Genomic DNA, 22,045 nt, shown 5'->3' on the forward strand with positions numbered 1-22,045 from the left:
TATTCATAACATCTCCTCTAGACATTTACTTGAAGTAAATTTCGTAGTTTTTCGACTTCTTTTTCTGTATAATTTTCTGAATCTGTCTACGCGGTCGAAGAAGGGTATACGTTAATAATGCTCATCTGGCTTGTAGTTGAGAGTGACGTGTCTCGTAGATTTTTCTCGGCAATAGTGCACTGAGTCTTACGAGTAGTGCTAAATTTTCTAATGATTTTTCTTTCACACTTTTGCTAGTTTTATTTTGGCACGTGTTTTGTACCTTGTGCCAATCTTTGTTCCATTTAAGCAATTCATGTTCAGATTTTCCAGATTTTACGAGACGAAACCGGTTTTGCACACTGCTTAACTTTAACCGTTCTCACTTTCTTCGCTTCATAGAAGTGAAAGCTGGTACTGAGCATGTTTCGTTTGGTCTACGAAGGTATTATACTTTTGTTTGGGACTTTAAGTAGCACAACGATCATCGTTCGAAACATAAATCACCTAATCGTCAGAATTATTTCCTGCTTCTTCAATGTCTCCACAATTTCTAACGAAATGTCTATATCATTGGAATGAATGCCCAAGAAATCAACTAATAAATAACACATATGTAGGTCTCAAGGAGAAGTAGCTGATTTCGTTTGGATACCATGTTGTTCATATTTCATCTTTACAAGGTTAGAAACGTTAACTGTATTTCACATTGCCGGCCGGGGTGGCCTTGCGGTTCTAGGCGCTACAGTTTGGAACCGCGCGACCGCTACGGTCGCAGGCTCGAATCCTGCCTCAGGCGTGGATGTGTGTGATGTCCTTATGTTAGTTAGGTTTAACTAGTTCTAAGTTCTGGGGGACTGATGACGTCAGAAGTCAAGTCCCATAGTGCTGAGAGCCATTTGAACCATTTTGTATTTCATGTTACCGTTAAAGTCTGGAATCTGCATAAATTTAGATGCTATTAGCAAGCATATGTACGAAACTAATACGAAGAAAATTTATTCAGTTTTATTTCTGTTGCCAACAGTTCACAATATCACAAACGTAAATGCTAATTAATATGGATTTTAAACGAGGTCCAAATTTGAACGAATTGCAACTGTGAATAAATGTGTCAGGGAAACTATAAATAGAAACTGGAATTTGCTTTTTAAACTACGTTGGCGTTGCGCTGTGTTATCTTGTTATCTATATTCCGTCAGCCAAGGACAAGTGCCAGCCGTGTTGTGCATGCGCTGCCTACACCTACGGCAGTAATGTACCGTCTTCCCGCTCTCTGGCGACGTCAGAATATGACAATTTTCAACATTAAAAAATACTTATAGTGTCTCGGCACACGTAGAATTTTGACACTGAATCTACTTCTTTGTACTCTTCCTGTATAAAAACTTCCAGAGCAGGTTTAGGGATGTGGCGTTTTGAGTTGTCATACCGGAGGCGGCTGCTCATCTGCGCGCTCTCTACAGGGAAGCCCTTCCCGGCGCGGAACTGCTCGCTGTGGAACCAGACGTCGTCCTCGGTCGAGGTGGTGTGTCAGCCGGGCTTCGACGGGGGCCTCCCGCAGCACTTCGCGTTGGTGCTGCACTCTGGCGGAGGGATTCGCTACAACCTGACGTCCGAGACTCCGGCCTTCACGCTCACCGAGCTGCAGCCCGACATCAGCTACTGGGTTGCCATCTTTGCCGTCAACGCCAAAGGCCGCAGTCCTCCTGTGTTAATCGAAGAAATCACGCTCCGTGACGCCGAGAGGCACGTGGGTGAGTTACTTCCGCCGTTCTCGTTAACCCCATAATCTTTATGATAAACTGACGTAACAGATTTTTCGTTGCATATTTGGTGGACAAACAACAAACTACACGACTATCATTCAGATAATTTTAAGCTTTCATTACGTCTCCAGTTTACCGCTAGCAGAGCAGGTTTTGTGATGGACACCTTAAGGGGGTAGGTTTGACGTCCTACCCCCCTTAAGTACTGTAACATATACGACGAAGCATTCTTCCTTGTCCCTCAGGAGCATCACTGAAAACCGTAATCCTGACTGAATTTCAAACATATATGTACTCCATTCAGCGTAATCCAGCAAAATACTATCGGTTGATAGCGACGTCAAGTAGCTTTTCCCATTCCATTAGTATTTTTACACTCCAAAGACCTTTAACTTGCGTCCTCCACTAAACCCATTCGTTCATATACGTTTGTGATACCAGTGTGTACTAATATTACGAAGTAACGCTAAGAACTACTCTATGGAGACCGGTTAAAAGTTACCAAAAATAAACACTGCTGAACAGGGAGTAACTGGATAGGCAGCTACAGCATTGGTCTTAGTAGTTACACTGAAACTACTAATGCACATGGGCGATCAGGGTAGCAATAAGATAGACTACACCCAACTAGTGTGCTGTATTGCTTCCTACTGCCCTCCAGCGTGGTAGTTAAGATCATTTCCAACTACAGCTCGAGAGTTATTCCGTGCTACAGTGGAACCTTATCACACAACCAGGAAGTTTTAATTGGAAGGGAATAAAATATTTATGTCTGCGTATTATCTGTTAAGCTCTACTGAGGGACGCCAAGAAAATATCTTCATCACCCTCTGTACCACTGCACCAGGAATTCTGTCATCCGCCACAGCAACGATTGCAATCAAGAAGACCATCAAGTCTTACAAAAAGAGCCCATCACTTTGGCCCCACAAAGAAGCCAAAAGGTTTTGACCTACCGAGGAACCTCTGGTGTCGCCTCAACAGGTTAAGGACTGGCAAAGGTTGTTGTAGCTACTTCACGTACAAATGAGACTGGATCAGTTCACCAATGTATGAATGTCATCAAGAAGAACAAAGAACTGAACATTTAGTCCAACGATGTCCACTTCATTCATACCCTGGAATTACCGATAAATTGTTCATTCTCACACCCAGCTCAATTAATTGCTTGAAAAACACGGACTTAATCTTGTCTTATATGTATATTGTATAAAATCACTTGCCTTGTATCAACTGTATATTGTATCAAATCACCATACGACTAAATAAATCTGTTAACACTAGTTGTTCCTAAAATCGTTTTGTACAAGAGGTAAAATTTCGTTACATTAACGACAACCATAGCATGGGTATACCAGAGGTAGATAGTCTCTCCTTTCTGCAGATTAGGCGGTCCAGCACGGTTTGCTGAAACATCTCCCACTGTGCGATCAGAAGGTCCTTGGCTGTGTCGTTAAAGCCGCACTCCTTATACCTGAAGCTAAACACGAATGTTTAAACAGACATAGCTCTGAAGGACAACGCTCTACATACTTTCATTGGATTTGCCATGTGGTAAATGCATTCTACAATGTAAAATGATGCAAGATGTTCGAAATCCTAAGAAAATAGGGATAAGCTATCGGGAAAGACGGTTGATATACACTGTGCATGAGAACCAAGAGGGCACATAAGACTGGAGGACCAAGAATGAACTGCTCGGATTAAAATGGATTTAAGACACTTATGTAGTGTTTCGACCCTAGAGTTCAATCTACAGTTGTTGGTTGGTTTCGGGGAAGGAGACCAGACAGCGAGGTCATCGATCTCATCTGATTAGGGAAGGATGGGGAAGTAAGTCGGCCTTGCCTTTTCAGAGGAACCATTCCGGCATTCGCCTGGATTGATTTAGGGAAATCACGGAAAACCTTAATCAGGATGGCATGACCCGGGATTGAACCGTCGTCCTCCCGAATGTATGTCCAGTGTCTAACCACTGCGCCACCTCGCTCAGTTTCAATCTACACATCGAAGAAGCAATGACGCAGTAAAATGAACGTTCCAGATTGGCATTAAAATTCAGTGCGAAACGATATCAATGATAAGATTCGGTGATGACATTGCTATCCTCAGAGATAGTGAAGAAGAATTACAGGATGTGTTGACTGGAATGCGCAGCCTAATGAGACAGAACTGCACTGCGAGTAAGTCGAAGAAAAGCGAAAGTAATACGAAATAGCGGAAATGAGAATAGCGAGAAATTTAACATCCAAATTGAGAACAGCAATTACACAAAGTCAAAGAATTGTGCTATCTAGGCAGCAAAATAACCCATGATGGACGGAGAAAGGAGGATATAAAAAGCAAACTATCACTGGGAAAAAGGCATGCCTCCTAGCCTACCAGTATCAAAGATAGGCCTAATTTGAGGAAGTAATTTTTGAGAATATACGTTTGGAGACTAACAATGAATGACAGTGAAACACTGACTGCAGAAAAATCGGTATAATCGAAGCATTTGAGATTTAGTGCTACAGACGAATGTTGAAAATTTGGCCGACTGATAAGGGAAGGGAGGAGGAGTTTCTCCGCAGAATCGGCGAGGAAAGGAGTGTATGGAAAACACTGACGAGAAGAAGGGACAAGGTGATAGGACGTCTGCTAATACATAAGACAATAACTTCCATGGTGCTAGAGGGAGATGTATAGGGTAAAAATTGTAGAGGAAGACAGAGACTGGATTACATTCAGCAACTTATTGAGGACGTAGGTTGCAAGCGCTACTCTGAGCTAGAAAGGTTGGCACAGGAGAGGAACTCGTGCTGTGCCGCATAAAAACAATTAGAAGACTGATGAGTCAAAGAAACCACGGAACCATGTCCACCTGCAAAAATGCACACACAGCCACATATTGGCCATATGGATTACAACCAACTAATATTATGTGGAGGAAATACAAACAATAGCGTAAGAGTCCTCGAGACGGGAATACAAAATAAAAAAAAAATAGTTCAAATGGCTTTGAGCACTATGGGACCTAACATCTGTTTTATCAGTCCCCTGGAACTTAGAACTACTTAAACCTAACCAACCTAAGGACAGCACACAACACCCAGCCATCACGAGGCAAAGAAAATCCCTGCTCCCGCCGGGAATCGAACCCGGGAACCCGGTCGTGGGAAGCGAGAACGCTACCGCACGACCACGAGCTGCGGACGCGGGAATACACGTACGTTCTGCAGATACCTTTGCATTGTATCGCAGTTGATATACGGCTGAAAAGAGGAAAGAATCACTCTGCAGGCGTAATTAAGACGTGTTCATTAAAGCGAGCGAATAATCTCTGGGTAACGCCATGTGAGAAGAGCGAGACGTATTTGTGCTTTGAGAATACATTCAGCCACACACGGACGGGGTACGCGAGAGTAACGGATGTGTAAAATCTCTAATGTGGGCAGCAGCTCTGCTTGGCGCCTTAAGCATGGTAAAGTTCCTAAAACTAATTTACAACACGCATATGAATATCAACAGACAAATTTGAATGTTTCTGTGACCTTGCATTACGATTATATTCTTAATGTAAAGAAGATTTCTCGTGTAAGAAAGAGAACAGGTGACAGAGTTTCTATCTAGCATGACTTCCGCCTTTTTCAAGGCCCAACCTACAATGCCTCTAATCAAGTACGTAGCGAAGCGACAACATGATTACTGCGATCTGGAACCCTGTTGTAACCTTATACAATTCAACTTGCGTTACCACAGACGAAGATGGGTGCTTGCCCTCGTTAAAAATGATCGTCAGGTGTTTGGGTCCAACCCACACCTTATACATATGTAGCTGGAACCATTCCAGTCGATCGCCATCGTGCATATGTGTTCAGCCTGACAGTGTATTAAAGTATGACGCGCCACGTTGAAAGAGATTTATTTTTCCTTGGAAGCTGTTTACAATATGTTCGTTGCGTGTATTTTATTGTTCTCCACATCGATATTCATTGGCTGCCTTAGCTGTCCAATTCATGCTTTTGACTTGACTTTGCGATCACTGAAATAAAATCACACAACAGCCAGGTCCAAGAAATGGCGACACTGCAGGATGCGGAAATTTCTGCTAAAAGCGTTGTTATTCACCTGTGATTCTGTGAAGATGTATGCTTTTATTGTCTACTCATAAATGAGAAGCAGAATAATCGCAGAGGCTAGACGTCGACCACACTAACAACTGTCTGATCATCGTCAGTCTGCTGCTTCAGGTAGTGAGTGGAGGGGAGGAAGGGGAAATGTTGTTGATGATCAATGTTTTTGTGTCATAATCAATAAACCAACGAGAAACTCAATAAAAAGTATGTTCTACCCCAATACCAAAGAATTACAATTGATCGTCACAGGATAAAACTCTAATTTGACGACACACGAGCCTGCCCGAAACATCACACATAGCAAGATTTAATGCTCTTTTGAGCGCGATGTGGTCCTACTGTACTTGAAGTCCATTGTCCTACCGTATAAACTCTCCGTGATTACTACCAAAATGTTGATCTCGCAGTGAGGGTAGGTAAAAGCGACCGCTGTGACCGAGCGGTTCGAGGTACTTCAGTCCAGAACCACGCTGCTGCTCCGGTCGCAGGTTCGAGTCCTGCCTCGGGCATGGATGTGTCTGATGTCCGTAGGTTAGTTAGGTTTAAGTAGTTCTAAGTCCAGGGGACTGATGACCTCAGATATTAAGCCCCCTAGTTACTAGAGTCATTTGAACCATTTTTAGATAAAAGATAAATCCATTTAACAAACTATTCACTGCCACACGTAATCATTTGAATTGTGCACGTGTAAGAGAGAATCATTCAAATGATTTGTCGTAAATGACAACGTAATATCAGGTGGATATAGCAGGATATTTCTGTACTACTCAGGGAGTAAATCGAAGGCCATGTAGTTGCCAAACGTATTCTGCGATATTGCTAATTCTCCATTAAATTAATCGCAGGGAGCACACAATCGCTCTGCCGATGTGCCATACTGACTTGGAGTGGGGTAGCTCGTCTGTCGAATACGCGGCAACGCCTGCTGCTACCAGTACACTGGCAGCCGGAGTATCTGAAGTACAGCCCAATGACTCTGATCTGAAGCATGGGCAGGATTAATGCACAGACTGACCGACTGTAACCCAAGCGTCATAGTTATGGAGCAGGAGTAGTTACTTAGACGGCCCTAAACCTCAGTCACCCCGTGGTCTACGGAAGCTGGCACGGTAGCTCAGCGTGTTCGGTCAGAGGGTTAGCAGCCCTCTGTAATAAAAAAACTGAGCTAATCGATCAACAACGAACTTCAACGTACGTCTTACGACGTCCGCAACGACCAATCACAACGATCAATAAAAACAAAAAAAATGGGTAGCGTCTTTGATTCATAATCAAAACGCCTTCAGTCACGGGTTCGATCCCCGCCACTGCCTAAATTTTGATAAATAATCAGCATTGGCGGCCGAAGACTTCCGACATAAGAAGTCAGCCTCATTCTGCCAACGGCCTGGTCAAAGAGGGCGGAGGAGCGGATAGAGGTTAAGGGCACCCTTGTGTCCTAGGGGTGGGTAATTGCCCCTAAAGGTGGAAGAATCAGCAATGATCAACGACATGAGGATGCAGAAGGCAATGGAAACAGCTGCATTAAAGACACGTAACGTGTATCCACAGGACATGTGGCCCGTAGTCGAAGAAGTGTCATAATGGTCTCTCCATTGGCAAAAGATTCCAGAATAGTCCTCCATTCGGATCTCTGGGAGGGGACTGCCAAGGGGGAGGTTACCATGAGAAAAAGATTGAATTATCAACGAAAGGATAATGTTCTGCGAGTCGGGGCGTCGAATGTAAGAAGCTTGAACGTGGTAGGGAAACTAGAAAATCTGAAAAGAGAAATGCAAACGCTCAGTCTAGATATACACTCTTGAAAATTGAAATACGAACACGGTGAATTCATTGTCCCAGGAAGGGGAAACTTTATTGACACATTCCTGGGGTCAGATACATCACATGATCACACTGACAGAACCACAGGCACATAGACACAGGCAACAGAGCATGCACAATGTCGGCACTAGTACAGTGTATATCCACCTTTCGCAGCAATGCAGGCTGCTATTCTCCCATGGAGACGATCGTAGAGATGCTGGATGTAGTCCTGTGGAACGGCTTGCCATGCCATTTCCACCTGGCGCCTCAGTTGGACCAGCGTTCGTGCTGGACGTGCAGACCGCGTGAGACGACGCTTCATCCAGTCCCAAACATGCTCAATGGGGGACAGATCCGGAGATCTTGCTGGCCAGGGTAGTTGACTTACACCTTCTAGAGCACGTTGAGTGGCACGGGATACATGCGGACGTGCATTGTCCTGTTGGAACATTAAGTTCCCTTGCCGGTCTAGGAATGGTAGAACGATGGGTTCGATGACGGTTTGGATGTACCGTGCACTATTCAGTGTCCCCTCGACTATCACCAGAGGTGTACGGCCAGTGTAGGAGATCGCTCCCCACACCATGATGCCGGGTGTTGGCCGTGTGTGCCTCGGTCGTATGCAGTCCTGATGCATCGATGTACTGTGGAGACCTCACGCCCTACGTGTTGAGCAATTCGGCGGTACGTCCAACCGGCCTCCTGCATGCCCACTATACGCCCTCGCTCAATGTCCGTCAACTGCACATACAGTTCACGTCCACGCTGTCGCGGCATGCTACCAGTGTTAAAGACTGCGATGGAGCTCCGTATGCCACGGCAAACTGGCTGACACTGACGGCGGCGGTGCACAAATGCTGCGCAGCTAGCGCCATTCGACGGCCAACACCGCGGTTCCTGATGTGTCCGCTGTGCCGTGCGTGTGATCATTGCTTGTACAGCCCTCTCGCAGTGTCCGGAGCAAGTATGGTGGGCCTGACACACCGGTGTCAATGTGTTCTTTTTTCCATTTCCAGGAGTGTATTCTGCACACGAACGTGAATAGTCGTTTTGTTGCCACTTCCCCTAATGATTTTAGAAGTTCTGATGGAATGTTATCTATCCCTTTGACCGTAAGTCCTCCAAAGCTTTTTTAAATTCCGATTCTAATACTGGATCCCCTATGTCTTCTAAATCGACTCCTGTTTCTTCTTCTATCACATCAGACAAATCTTCACCCTCATAGAACCCAGCGTTCTTTCATTCCTAGACCGGCAAGGGAACTTGCTGTTCCAACAGGACAATGCACGTCCGCATGTATCCCGTGCCACCCAATGTGCTCTAGAAGGTGAGGAGGTTCTACGCAGAATCGGAAAGGAATATGTGGAAAACAGCCATTCACTCTGCATTGCTAAGAATAACGAAAGTATCATACACTCCTGGTGATCACAGTATAATGGCTGATACTAATTTGTCAGTGAAAGCGAAATGCATATGACGAGATGGAGGGGAATCAAAATATCTGGAAGAGATCCATCAAGCAGAGTGTAGTGTGCAGTTTCTATGTAGCACTTCGCAGTCGGCGACGTTTGCTTTACAGTTAGTACCTGATTTTTCATACTAGAGCAGCCTGTAGGCTATTTCCAACTTCATTTAAGAATTAACATAGCGAAACTGTCAAAACAGACTATTAGGAGTTAAATAGTACTGTACGTATGGCTAAATATAACGCACTCGTGGATCTTAATTTTAATTTCATTTAATCTTCTGACATCACGCAGGATGAGTGAACTGCTCTGTAAGTTGAGTTCCCTGCCTTGCGAAAGTTCAATGGCAGTGTTGTATCAACTGATAATTCAGAACTGATTGCAGACTTGCGAGAAACTCTTCACTGTTGTAGACGCGTAAAAAAATGGCCTGCATTTTACGTCTTCTATTGCCGAGCTATGAACTTTCTTGTCGAAAATCATTAAGAAAATCTTAACTTCACCATCTTAAGCCTCTTCACGATTTCGAGTAAGTACCCACCAGACATAAATTTGAAAAATGTAAGAACTGTGACTGTGCGTCCTTGTTAAAACTTACATTTCGTGTTTATATCGACTCACAGTGTTTTTGTGAACAAGCGGTTCCACTGATTATATGTGCAACTGAATAATTTATTAAATGAGTTTCTCTTTTATCCATTCTTCCTGCGAGATAAATGCATTTTCCTGGTGATCTCGAAATTTTTGTTAGTTGGGACACAGGATTTTACTAGATACAGGCCACATTAAGCGGAAAAGTGTATAATATCATGCCAATTAGTGATCTTTCAGGCAGGCTCGTCTTACAGATAGTATTTGCTTTATTAAATTAAACTGTTGTCACAAGAGTAACTTGCTAAACTGCATTTCAGATTTAGCAGACCCAGAGCAGTTTTTGACGTCCACACCTATAGAATTATACTGGTTTGCAAATAAAGATGTCGTCAGTTCATGCTTAAAGTACATTTTCGAATACGAAAAGTACATTTTTATCGTTGATAGTTGCTCCGTAAGAAGCGCTGAAGATAAATATTTGATGGCACTAGATCAGAAGAAGTTCGATAGGAATTACTTTTCAGCCAAGCTCTTGGATTGATTTACCTGTGTAATAAGCGTTGTGTAGAGGGGCTTTCACGTACATTAGCAATACTGGCTGTAGTTTTCTTGCCCACTTTAGGTATGTTGGCACCACAAATCGCCTCTTTTGTTAAAACAGATACCATCTGGGATGAACACACCCATGGAATGCTGTTCTTAACACAGACCATCTTCTATGAGCCACTATTTTTTTATAAATCCAACTACACACAGCAAAAAAGTTTTGCATCGTTCCGGTTCCCAGAACTCCTGAAGAAAGACGTTGGCTCTGGATGTTATATCACAGACACAATCCCTTTGTCTGTTCAGAGATTTTACTAAACCTGGCCAAAGAAAGAAACAACCATGCATGAGCAGCGCCTATTAGATGGAGGGGGTCCAATAGCCGATCAGTTCCAGTCATTCCGCCAGGAAGGACGTACACGGCTCGTGTTGTCTGTAGTTCTATCATGGGCGCTGATGACCTCGATGTTGAGCGCCCATAAGCCCCAACATACCAGTTCTATCATGCCTGGACAGTCAATACCGCGGTTCGATCGCGTCCGCATTGTTACTTTGTGCCGGGAAGGGCTTGCAACCAGGAAAGTGACCAGGCGTGTTGGAGTGAACGAAAGAGATGTTGTTCAGACATGGAGGAGATACAGAACTGTCAATGACATGCCTCGCTTATGCCGCCCAAGGGCTGCTACTGCAGTGGATGACCGCTACCTACGGATTATGGTTCGGAGAAACTACGAGAACAACGACACCATATTGAATGATGGTTTTCGTGCAGCCACAGGATTTCGTGTTACGACTCAAACTATGCGCATTAGTCTGCATGATGCGCCACTTCACTCCCGACGTCCATGGCGAGGTCCATCTTTGCAACCACGACACCATGCAGCGAGGTACAGATGGTTCCAGCAACATGACGAATGGACCGCTCAGGATTGGCATCACGTTCTGTTCACCGATAAGTGTCGGATATTCCTTCAACCAGACAATCACTGGAGACGTGTTTGGAGGCAACCCGGTCAGGTTGAACGCCTTCGACACACTGTCCAGCGAGTGCAGCAAGATGGAGGTTCCTGCTGTTCCCGGGTGGCCTTATGTGGGGCCGACGTATTCCTCTGATGGTCATGGAAAGTGGCGTAATGGCTGTTCGAAACGTGAATACCATCCTCAGAACGATAGGACAACAATATCGGCAGCATATTGGCGCTTCATTCGTCTTCATGGACGACACTTCGTGCCCCCATAATCGACATCTTGTGAATGACTTCTTGCAGGATAACGACATAGCTCTACTAGAGTGGCGAGCATGTTCTCCAGACATGAAACCTGTCGAGTATGGCTGGGGATAGATTGAAAAATGCTGTTTATGGACGACGCGCCCCACCCGCTACTCTGTGGAATCTACGATGAATCGCCGTTGAGGAGTGGGACAATCTGGGCCAACAATGCCTTGATGAACTTGTGGATAGTATGCCACTACGACTACAGGCATCCATTACTGAAATAATACATGCTACTGGATATTATAGGTACAGGTGTGTATAGCTATCTTGACCACCACCTCTGAAGGTCTCGCTGTATGGTGGTACAACATGCAATGGGTGGGGTGTTTCCATGAGCAATAAAAAGGGCGGAAATGATGATAATGTGGATCTCTATTCCAATTTTCCGGAACTCTCGGAGCCGAGGTGATGCTAACTTTTTTTGCTGTGTAGCAATTTGAATGGTCAGACGACTGTACTAAAAACAAATCTGATGATGAGGACGATTTTTGGTTTGTGGGGTGCTCAACTGCGCGGTTATCAGCACCCGAACAAATTTCCAAACTTTGATCAGCCCAATTTCGCCATTTTCTTGAATGATGATGAAATGATGAGGACAACACAAACACCCAGTCATCTCGACGCAAAAGAAATCGGAGGACCTGCAAAAGAGTTACGTTATGTGCGTTGCATAAACTTCAGGGGGAAAGCAATTCAGGCCATTCGAGTACTTTTGTTAATGATAGTACAATCTCTTTTGTACAGGCATGGTATAATAACGGTTATTGACAGCTGTGGGTAGGAACTGGTATGTGGGTAGCATTGGGGGGAGTGTAAAATGGAAAAGGAAGTACGATTGTTGTTGGTATTGTTGGGGAAGATGCGATGCAAGTGTTAGGAGATGAATAGGTTACCAAATGTGCAAGGATGGTGTACTTTCATTTGGGATGGGATGGGTAGAATATGGTTGAAAGGAAGGGTATATTACAGACGTGAGTTCGTGATCTTGGTGAAGAAGGCGATTTAAATTAATTGGCAAAAGCAGGCACCACCTACAGTTGACGCAGCGATCGTTGTAGTCAGTGTGCATATAAATCGCTTTTTTCTTTAAATTTTGACTAGTTTCGCTCTAGACAGTATCGTCAGAGATTCGTTGCCCTGGTGACGATACGTTAGAGGTTTAAAGCATCACTTGACATCATCGTTAGCTCAAATTGCTGTTTTGATAATTTCCTGAGTGGTGGTTTATACTTCCAACGAGCTGGTACCAGTACAATGAAGATCTGAGGATACTCGCATCTGAAGAAGGAAAGTACACTACTGGCCATTAAAATTGTTACACCAATAAGAAATGCAGATGATAAATGGGTATTGATTGGACAAATATATTATACTAGAATTGACATGTGATTACATTTTCACGTAATTTGGATGCATAGATCCTGAGAAATCGGTACCTAGAACAACCACCTCTGACCGTAATAACAGCCTTTATATCTTTATATGCCTGGGCATTGAGTCAAACAAACCTTGGATGGCCTATATTGATACAGCTCCCCACCTGCAACATGCGGTCGTGCATTATCCTACTGAAATGTAAGATATCGCACGGATCGAATGAAGGGTAGAGCCACGGGTGGAAATACATCTGAAATGTAACGTCCACTGTTCAAAGTGCCGTCAATGCGAACAAGAGGTGACCGAGACGTGTAACCAATGGGATCCCATACGATTACGCCGGATGATACGCCAGTATCGCGATTATGAAGACACGCTTCCAATGTGCGTTCTCCGCGATGTCGCCAAACATGGATGCGACCATCATGATGCTATAAACAGAGCCTGGTTACAGTCGAAAAACTGACGTTTTCCCATTCGTGCACCCAGGTTCGTCGTTCAGTACACCATCGCAGACGCTCCTGTCTGTGATGCAGCGTCTAGGGTAACCGCAGCCATGGTCTCCGAGCTGATAGTCCATGCTGCTGCAAACGTCGTCGAACAGTTCGTGCAGATGGTTGTTGTCTTGCAAACGTCCCCATGTGTTGACGCAGGTTTCGAGACGCGGCTGCACGATCTGTTACAGCCATGCGGATAAGATTCCTGTCCTCTCGACTGCTAGTGATACGAGGCCGTTTGGATCCAGCACGGCGTTCCGTATTAACCTCCTGAACCCACCGATTCCATATTCTGCTAACAGTCATTGGATGTCGACGAACGCGAGCATCAATGTCACGATACGATAAACCGCAATCACGATAGGCTACAATCCGACCTTTATCAAAGTCGAAAAAAAAAGTGATGGTACGCATTTCTCCTCCTTACATGATGCACCACAACAACGTTTTACCAGGCAACGCCAGTCAACTGCTTGTTGTGTATGAGAAATCGCTTGGTAACTTTGTTCATGTCAGCATGCTGTATGTGTAGCCACCGGGGCCAACCTCGTGTGAATGTTCTGAAAAGCTAATCATTTGCAAATCACAGCATCTTCTTCGTAGTGTAGCAATTTTAATGGCCAGAAGTGTAGTAAAAGACAAGTCAAATAGTACACGTGTGCATCGACTGATATTATTTTGGAAAATAACGTTGAGCGTTTGGAGATATATAAATGGAATGTGTATTTAAGGTTGAGCCAAGTGTCTCAGACTCAAGGATTTTTGGTCTCATCGTTTTGGAGAGGAGTATGTGTCATAACTGTCAGAGGAAGTGTGAGTATTGTATAAGTTACATGAGTTTTATGTAGGTTACGAAGAGGAGAAACTAGTCGGCTACCGAAAGGGGTGGAATACATTCCGTTGGAGGATATGGAGAGATGATGAAACCCTAGAGGAACGAATGCTACTTTGAAATAGGTTAGGATTGGGCGATAAGATTTATATACTCATGGGTATTGATGGTAGCATTTACACCGATAGTTTGGAAGGTTAATATTTCTAGAAGATTTTGTCCACTCTGGGCTCATACATGAGGAATCTCCAACACAGCGGCCACTTAACATTTCTCAACTTAAACTGTAGAACGAAATACATCACGTTTGTTTTAAATCTTCATGTGTCTCCCTTAGAGACAGATCAGTGAATCAAGATTTGTCAGTCCACATTTCACAGTGCTGACGTCAGGTTACGAAGACAAGTGTCTGTTGTACATAATGAGCTGAAATGCGTCCTGCCAAGCAGCGAGACAGAGTGAGCGTTCGGCCCGTGTGATGGCAGCGGCCGCGGACGCGCTGTCGCTGGCGCCGCTGCTGGGGCTGTCGGGGGCGGTGCTGGTGCTGCTGGCGGCCGTGCTACTGCTGGTGGTGCGGCGCGGGCTGGCCAGGCGCGTCTCCAGCGACAAGCCGGCGCTGGCGGGGGCGGCGTCGGCGGCGGCGGGGGCGCTGGGGGCGCACGCGCGCTCCGGGGGCGGCGGCGCGGCTGCGGGCCCCGACAAGGCGCCCGGCCAGGCCGACGACGTCGACCCCGACCTCATCCCGGACAAGTTCGGTCAGTCTCCAACACACTCCACACTAAACCCACTCGTCGGAAGCCACTGTATGTGTACACTCTTCTCCGCTTTGCTGACAACTTCTTATTTACTGTGTTACACACTGAAGCTCCAAAGAAACTGGTACACGTATGGGTATTCAATTACAGAAATATGTAAACAGGCAAAATACGTCGCAGACATCGTCAACGCCGTTGTAAAAAACGTGTCTGGGGCAGTTATCAGATCGGTTTCTTCTTCTACAATGGCAGGTTATCAAGATTGAACTGAGTCTGAACGTGGGCTATTGCCGGAGCACGAGCGATGGGACACAGCACCTCAGAGGTAGGGATTTTGCCCTACGACCATATCACGAGCGTACGGTGAATATCAGGAATCCGGTAAAATATCAGATCTCCGACATGGCTCCAGCCGTAAAAAATCCTGCAAGAACAGGACCAACGATAACTGAAGAGAATCGTTCAACGCGACAGAAGTGCAACCCTTCCGCAAATTTCAGCACTTGGCTATGAACAAGTGTCAGTATGCGAACCATTCAACGAAACATTGTCGATATGCGCTTTCGAAGACGAAGGCGCAATCGTGTACCCTTTATGAGAGCTCGACACAGAGCTACAAAGCAGTACGCCTCACCTGGGCCCGTAAACAGCGACATTTGTCTGTTGACGTCTCGAAATATATTGCCTGGTCGGAGGAGAGTCACTTCAAACTGTAACAAGTGGATGAATGTGTACGGGTAGGGAGACAACCTCATGAATCCATGGACCTCACATGTCAGCAGGGGACTGTGCAAGCTAGTGGAGGCTCTTTGATGGCGCGGGGCGTTTGCAGTTGGAGTGACGTGGAACCCCTGATATGTCTAGCTACCCGTCTGGCACGTTACACATACGTAAGCATCCTGTCTGATCACCTGCGGCCTTTCATGTCCATTATGCATACTGAAGGACTAGGACAATTCCAGGAGGACAATGCTACACCCCACACGCTCAGAAATGCTACAGAGTGGGTCCAGGAACACTCTTGTGAGTTTAAACACTTCCGCTGGCCACGGAACTCCTCAGACATGAACATTATTAAACATATCTTGGATGCCTTGGAACGTGTTGTTCGGAATAGATCTCCATCCCTTCGTACTCTTACGGATTTATGCACAGCCGCACAGGATTCATAGCACTAGTTCCCTCCAGCACTGCTTCAGACAGTAGTCGAGTCCATGCCATGTCGTGTTGCGCCACTTCTGCATGGTTGATTGGACACTATACGATATTAGGCAGGTGTGCCAGTTTCTTTGGCTTTTCAGTTTATATGACGCACGTTCACAGAGAAACTGCACTAAATTTCCTTAAGCAAAAAATGTTCTCGGGCTTCCTTGACACAACAGGTGGAGTCTTAGTCACGTGATTAGTTGCCATATTAATTTTCCATATTGACCGCTAGTTTCGTGCCCAAAGCTAATTTTCAAATCATCCACTAAGCTATGCAAAACCATCCATACGATTACGACAGTCATATGCTTGTTCATTTTAGCGAAACAGTTGTAAGGTAGTGCGGGACAGAGCCTGATACACTCAGGTGTATTCACGCGACGGCCGCTAGTTTTCGAGAAAATCATACTGAAGTTTTATGCATACCTCCTATATCCAGGGGATTCTGGGGAGAGTGTGATTAGTGGATTGGCCCCGACGGCGCAGGGTTCTGCTCTCGACTGCTACGCCGTGGAGGTGGGCACAAGTGTATCGTCCATTTGGTCTTCAGAAGATGATGTAGTGGTTCGTGGTGTAGTTCGGCTGTGCTACGTCCAGTTCAGCGTCAAGATGGGGCGTTGGGGAGACGGGTGCAGGAACACCGTTGGGTGTCTCCACGCTCACAACGGCTCCGCGGCATTAGCTGATGTGGGGTTTTCGTGCTGGCCGACGGCGGCGTCGTCCTCGACCTGCAACGTCTCCTCTTTACTGCAAACGGTGCGGCGCCTTCTCTTATGACGTTTCGCAGAACGATGTTTCCTTATGCGAACTTCCGCGTCCGGCGACGTAAGGGAGTCGCATCGGTCTGGCAGGAAGGCCGTCGTGCGGACGATGAGCGAGTCGGTATGCATCGTGTTGCCGCTGGTTGGGTCAGCGGCCGGTCGCGTCGGCGCCATCGGAGCGGGGTCTGTGGCCGGCGGAGGCGGCGGGCCGTGCGAGGCGCTCTCGGTCGGGGTATGTTCGGGATTGTTTGAGGCGTCGTTTGTGCTGTCCGGGTGGCGTTGTGAAGCGGTAGGAGAAGCAAGAGCAGTGGCATAGGTCATCGATAGCACCGTAGGTTGCGACGAGGAAGACCCTTCGACAACTGTAAGTTACGTAATACGACATTGTAGCCATTCGGATCCAAGGTGGCCTTCTTTGCCGCATCCAGAACAGGTCCCAGGCTGGCCGTCATACATAATTATTGCACAGCACCCGCTGACCTGTAAGTAGTAGGGGACCGGCTTAGGAGATCAGTGGTGACCTATCGGACACTGTTTAGGACAGGATATGTCTGAAACTGTGTCTCCTTCTCTGCATTGTTCGTTGTCGATGAAAACCAAGAGGAGAGAATAAAGGGAAGGGAGAAACACTCTCTGTATAAGGCAGGCAGGCAGGAATCGTGAACTCAGCCAATCGGGACTATGCTATCAGAAACTCTGAACTTATCTGTAGAATGGAAGGGGGCATCGAAGTTTTTATATGAAGATTGGAAATTAGGTAGTGGGACGTCGTACGGTAAGTCGTGGAGTGCAGGAGTCTTTCATCTGAGGCCTCACAACACAGCCAAGTTCATCGGGTAAAGCCATCGGCACACCGGCCGTTTGTATCCGTACGTTAAGCGTGCTGAGCGTCTGACGTCATAGCTTGGAATAAGCACCTTGGAGAGTCTTACCGAACGTGGAGGGCTGAAAATAGCATTTCAGCTGTTCTGAACGCACATTTGAACGTAGACCAATGAGGTGGAAGAAAGCCAAGTAAGTCAGTTGATGCCATCTCCCTTCAGTACAGTGTCGACAGACACCATTTTGGGTTTCAGTTGAAACCTACAAGAATACATGCCGTTTCTATACACCAGATAATTAAGGATCCCTGAAAATCTCGTAGTTAATTTTCGATTTATTGCAATAAATTGTTGGCAAACGTCTTATTTTATTACAACTGACATGTTACTGATGTGTGCCGGTTCAAAGTAACGAAATGCCGAAGTTTCATCGAAAACGCATTCTCGGTAAGATGCAAAGAATGATCGATAATCATTTATGGTCGGTATAGCTTAATGAGCAGTCTGCCTTTGGCAGGGCAACAGACGGACGCGTCCGTGTTTTCAGTGTGCGGAGCGCGAGCTCGCCTTGTTCACATTCTAACGGACGATGCTTAAGTGCCGGCTTACCGAGTGCGATACATGGCGAACCGTTACCGTAAATCTACACTCCGATTTACTTGCTGCGCCGATTATGCCCGACCCAGAGCACTTGAGGTAGAGAATTTTCTGCGAGAGGAAGTGAAGATCCCAGCGACCGATATTATCGGCATACATTTGTCGACCGTGAGCAGCACGGTCTATGTTAACATTATTAATGACGCGGTGTGCAAATGCATCCTACGTGATACTAAACAGTGGCTACGCTTCTGTTGCGTGTGTACCAGTTCACCGCTCTCTGTAAGTCGCACAAGGCTTTCCACTTGCCACTCAAGGCAAACGTATCAGAGCGTGAGAGAGGGGAACTCAGCGCCTTTCCAAAGTGTGTCACACTGAGTGTGTCGCTGGTTGTATGACGAACTTATCCTGGTCACCTTCCTGGAATTCCGCCCTGCTTGCTGGCAGCCCATCCCAAGCCCATGTGGGGCGAGGGGAATAAAATAATAATGAAGAAAAAGTATACTAACAGTAACCTTAGAAGATTATCTTTCATGTTATGCTACAGATTCTAACACTGATGCACATATGGCGCGTAAAGGCAGATGTTTAAAAACTTTTTTGGTTTTGAAATAAGAAAAACGTAGTAATTCCGATAAACACGGACAAGCAATTAGTATACTCACTATATCGAAACAAGCGTTTCACGTCCGTATTGGAAACCAGGGGCTCCCGCAGGCCATCGTCGTTTACGAGATAGTTCACAAATTCTCCTTCTTTTCAGTTCCAACGACTGTGCAGGAAACTTCTTCCAGCGTCACTCAAATGAAAACCATGTGTTACTTGATAATTCAAGTTGCATTAATTTATTTATTTGCCAGTGTTTCGTGGGGGAACATATCTGACGATGATGCAATTAGTGGTCGATTGCTGTGTAATCAAGGTTTCGCTAAGAGAATGGATTTAAGATTCTTTCTGTTTACATAAAGGACCTGCCACAAATATTCTTATAATCTATCGCATTCATTCCTTTGAAAGGAAGGGTACGTGCTTCGTCTCTAAATCACGACGTGCATTTCATTGCAGAACCTCAAGAAGACAGTGAGTGTGTTCCGCTGAGGGACATGTCTCCCGCTATGACGTCTTACCAGAACCACTGTTTGACCAACACCTGGAGGATATCACACGATCAGCAGGTAAGGGTCTGAGACAGAATTTGTTACATATCTCCATTGATAATGATTTAAATGGTCGTTGATACACAATTAATAACCGAAGAATAAAATAAAAGGTATTTATGTTCTGAGTTATCCAAAATGTCTTCCATACATCTAGTGATTATTTAATTATCGAGTGAAAACCATCATCTCTGAATTTGGGCAACTGTTTTGCCGTGGAGTATGCATTTTCAGCAAGTCTGCGCACTCCTGAGAAATCTAGAGTGCCTGAGATCATTTACTTAAGATATTAAAAGCACAAGTTCAAGACGATTACGTGTTACACACAGTTCCTTAAGTATAACTAAACGTAACCATAACTACATATAATTGCGAGGAATGTTAGGAGTAAACAAAAATAGATGGAACGGCGATTTATACAAACAATACGTATCATTCAACGCCTAGTACGAATTGGATGTTCAGCTTTCAATGTGCGGACGTAGAGAGAATGCAAAGCGTAGACTTTTCCATGAAATGGGTATATATTTTATGACTTGTAACAGAACAGTCTCGCATTACACGTCTTTTTTTTAATTTTTTTTTACAAGGCGCGATATGGTCGCTAATAGAACAGTGATCCAGAAAGAATAGAAGAAATTTCTTTTACTTCCGTCTATGATCATAAAATTGTTAGGTCCTTAGACTACCGGTTTCGGTCAGCGATGATGATCTTCAAATTTCTTTTAAAACATATTCTAACGTAATGAAGCCATAGTGAACACATACACAAAATTTTAGCATAACATCGTGGCACATATTGGTGTATACTAGGGCACAATGTCACTGATACTATGGCATAGTATATGACATATTTTAAATATGTACTACGATACTATGATAATTTTGTGTGTATCTTTTGACTATGGCTTCGTTGAATTAGGACAGGTTTTAAAGCATATCTGAAGATGGTCACTGCTGACCGAAACCCATAGCCTAAGAGTCTAGCAACTTCTTGATCATAGACGGAAACAAAAGAAATTTATTCTGTATGACTCTTTTGCTTTGAGTGATATTAGTGCTAAAACGAACCTGGAATTTGTAATCTAGTGACCTTCAGAAACTTGCAGTGAGGCAGTTGGTGTTTCATTAAAAATCACAGATGTCTATATTCGTGTTTTTATGTATCTTTGGTACAAATTGTGTAAGCAACCCGAATGGATTAATGCTGCTAGGAGTGTTTATGTTTTATGACCTTGGCCTGTAGCACCCACCTGAAGCTCCTGCACTAACTACGCCATTTTACGTGGCACTGTCACTGTAAATATGCTGCCATATTTCAAAATAGCACATAGTACATCACGGAGGAAAAGAAAGCGAGCTATTGCACCAATTAACGTAGCTCTGTTCTGAAATATTTTTTTCTCAGGGCTGCGCTGTTCATATACTGTTTTTAAACGTGAGTCTGACTCACTTTCACAGTCGAAGCACTATAGTCTTCGGATCGCATATTCGCGAGCACAACTGCAATCTTCTTGGTTCAGTGCTTACGATATAGCAGAGATATGCGGATACAAGTCCACAGTACGCACGATTCCTTTTAGTTTCTACATTAACATTAAATGTATCATTTATACTATTATTCGGCGAACACACACACACGCATTGTCAATGACTATTTTAACGTTTAATTAAAAATTCTGTAGCTTCACATTCCGTTCCATGCTACGACGATCTTGCCAACACTTTACCGGAAGATTGCAACAGACGCTACCCAGGGAAAACGTTTTCAATAAGTCTCTCTCAAGTTACTAATCAGGATACAGGAATAAAACCCTCCATTTGCAGTTGGGCGACAATCTTGGATACGGTCTCCTGCCTACACAAGTTCCTCTGCTACAAAAATACCCTCGCATGTTTTCAACAGACATTTAACGTGAGAGCGTTCCAATGTAGTGCGTCATATACGCCTTGAGGAAGGTAACAATAGATATTTTTACTGTAATTATTGAGGGTAGCAGTCAATGCCATGACCAGATCCATAGGCACTTAGTCCACATCTCGTGGTCGTGCGGTAGCGTTCTCGCTTCCCACGTCCGGGTTCCCGGGTTCGATTCCCGGCGGGGTCAAGGATTTTCTCTTCCTCGTGATGACTGGGTGTTGTGTGCTGTCCTTAGGTTAGTTAGGTTTAAGTAGTTCTAAGTTCTAGGGGACTGATGACCTTAGCCCCATAGTGCTCAGAGCCATTTGAACCACAGGCACTTTAGGAACGAATACTCGCCATTATGTATGAGATTAAGATAAATAAGAAAGTAATGAGTTTTTATTTTAAGTAGCACCAACTGTTATTTCCCGTGGAAATGTAGGTATCTCAATGACGCCGTTAATTCATATCCTAAGTTCACGACCGCAAGACAACAAAAGTTCACTCATCAGGGGCGCTACATTTCAACGTATGTTAGTTAATATATAGATTCGATTACATGAAAACTGAGTATCGGCACGATC

The 22,045-nt window shown here is 44.9% G+C and overlaps 1 protein-coding gene and 1 long non-coding RNA gene across 2 annotated transcripts in view; both read left to right on the top strand.

Moving 5' to 3' along the window:
- LOC126363580 (nephrin-like) overlaps positions 1-14,919 on the top strand; it is a gene marked incomplete at its 3' end in the record, with an annotated part of 482,953 nt that extends 468,034 nt beyond the window's left edge. The window contains exons 11-12 of the mRNA XM_050007978.1: positions 1,446-1,736; positions 14,747-14,919. Of these exons, the coding sequence (XP_049863935.1) occupies positions 1,446-1,736; positions 14,747-14,919 (464 nt within the window). The remainder of the gene's footprint in view (positions 1-1,445; positions 1,737-14,746) is intronic.
- Positions 14,920-14,940: 21 nt separating this feature from the next.
- The window catches only part of LOC126299405 (uncharacterized), a 69,202-nt gene continuing 62,097 nt past the window's right edge, over positions 14,941-22,045 (top strand). Inside the window, exons 1-2 of the long non-coding RNA XR_007552799.1 lie at positions 14,941-15,016; positions 19,467-19,576. This is a non-coding gene — a long non-coding RNA (uncharacterized LOC126299405). The remainder of the gene's footprint in view (positions 15,017-19,466; positions 19,577-22,045) is intronic.

This window comes from Schistocerca gregaria, chromosome 1 (genome assembly GCF_023897955.1).
Source record: "Schistocerca gregaria isolate iqSchGreg1 chromosome 1, iqSchGreg1.2, whole genome shotgun sequence".
Lineage (NCBI taxonomy): Eukaryota > Metazoa > Arthropoda > Insecta > Orthoptera > Acrididae > Schistocerca > Schistocerca gregaria.